Genomic DNA, 1,670 nt, shown 5'->3' with positions numbered 1-1,670 from the left:
GGGGACAAAGCTGAAATTTTAAAAATTAATCAGGGACCAAAGTGGGAAAAATTGTCTCAAAACTTGTGTCTTAGTGTTTGCAGCTTTAAAGAGATTCATGTCTCAACAAAAAAACCGGTAGACATGTACCACCGTGTACATGTCTCTGGTTGACATGGACACTAACCAAACACTGCTTTAAGAAATAGTGAACCAAGTTGTATAGTTTTTTAGCTTTCCGTCATCCCATGTTTTGCTATACACTCTTGCATTATTATATATCTAAAACACATGTATTGAAATATTGATTGTATTGTTCAGGCTTCTAGGGTGTTAAAATTGGAGAGATTTAGTTTGCAATATCTTTTACTACACTTGTGTGAGGTTACTGCAAACAAAGAGTAAGTTGTGTTGTTTATTTTGAGAGTTGCCCTTCCTTGAGTTGTTCTATTGCCTGAACACAGATCTTTTAATTATCTTTGAATGTCTGTGGCTTGGCTTATTCCTTTCATTCTTGCTAATGTTCTTCAACTCCTTGCAGATACCAGAATGCAGATTGGAGACAACGCCCTCTTCCTGATGTTATGATAAGGTGCAATTTTGTTTTGATTCCTTGTTTATTCTTGTTATTCCCTGATGTTATGGATTTGTAGACTCTCCCTGCAGTTTAATTACTACAATTTTTATGAACTGTTATTCTGATGACAGATATGGCAGAGAAGATACACACTATCTGCTGTATATATATGACCAACTGAGAATCAAGTTATTTGCTTTGTCCAAGGAATCTGAAAGTTCTGAAAATCCTCTGGTGGAGGTAAGTTGATATCAAACTAGCTAGATGAGCAAGTGATCTATCAATCCTTTACTTAAGCTGTGGGCCTACTTTGTTCTCTCTTAGACTGCTTTGTTTCTACTGTTTGCACTCTAAAGGATACTGAAAGCATGCAATTGCTGGTGACCTATTTGACATTTACCTGGTCAATATTTTAATTATACATCCTTCTTTTTATTCCCTTAATCAAACAGCAAAACAGCTTTTTGAGGAAAGAAAATGTAAACCATTGCTGAGTACCTGGCTGCCTGATTTAATGATTTTTTTTCCTTCTATTTATCTACTTATTTGTTTCCTTTTCCCTTAAATTTCATTTATTGTCACTGGCAGGTTTACAAGCGCAGTTATGATGTCTGCATGCAACTATATGAGAAAGAGCTTCTAACAGAAGACTCTTACCTTCATATATATGGGTTTGTAACGTTATTTATTCTTATTTTTTTCTGATTTTCATTACTTAAGCATCCTGTGTGGGTATCAGGTTTTCTGGACCTCATTCATTTCTTGATTAACTTTCTGCCTCTATATATGTAGTATTTGTCTGTTGAGGTTTCTGTTACTCATTTAGTTCCTCCCAAAAGGTGTCCATGAAAGATGAATTACTATTTTATATACAGGTTGCTGGGGGCTGGTTTTAATGCTCAGCAGCTTGCTGTTGTTTCAGTAAGTTGCTCTTCAATTTTTGATTTGTTTATCGCATACGCTCAGTTACTTGGGAAATGAAAATGGGTCTGATTCTTCTGTTGAACACCAGTTTTGTTATGTGTCTATGTACCCCTTGGCGAAATCTTTTCAAGATTTGGACTTACTGGTCAGTCCTATTTTGTGAAGAGAAACATGGATGTTTTCTTTTTTT

At 35.4% G+C, this 1,670-nt stretch overlaps 1 protein-coding gene across 1 annotated transcript in view; it reads left to right on the top strand.

The window, feature by feature from the left end:
* LOC107604803 (protein RRP6-like 2) overlaps positions 1-1,670 on the top strand; it is an 11,087-nt gene that overhangs the window by 5,159 nt on the left and 4,258 nt on the right. The window contains exons 5-9 of the mRNA XM_016306499.2: positions 301-380; positions 521-571; positions 688-796; positions 1,145-1,227; positions 1,432-1,477. Coding sequence (XP_016161985.1) covers positions 301-380; positions 521-571; positions 688-796; positions 1,145-1,227; positions 1,432-1,477 — 369 coding nt within the window. The remainder of the gene's footprint in view (positions 1-300; positions 381-520; positions 572-687; positions 797-1,144; positions 1,228-1,431; positions 1,478-1,670) is intronic.

The sequence above is a fragment of the Arachis ipaensis genome, chromosome B06 (assembly GCF_000816755.2).
Source record: "Arachis ipaensis cultivar K30076 chromosome B06, Araip1.1, whole genome shotgun sequence".
In the NCBI taxonomy this organism is placed as follows: Eukaryota; Viridiplantae; Streptophyta; class Magnoliopsida; order Fabales; family Fabaceae; genus Arachis; species Arachis ipaensis.
Note: the sequence above shows the minus strand (reverse complement) of the source record. Positions and strands in the feature narration are given on the sequence as shown.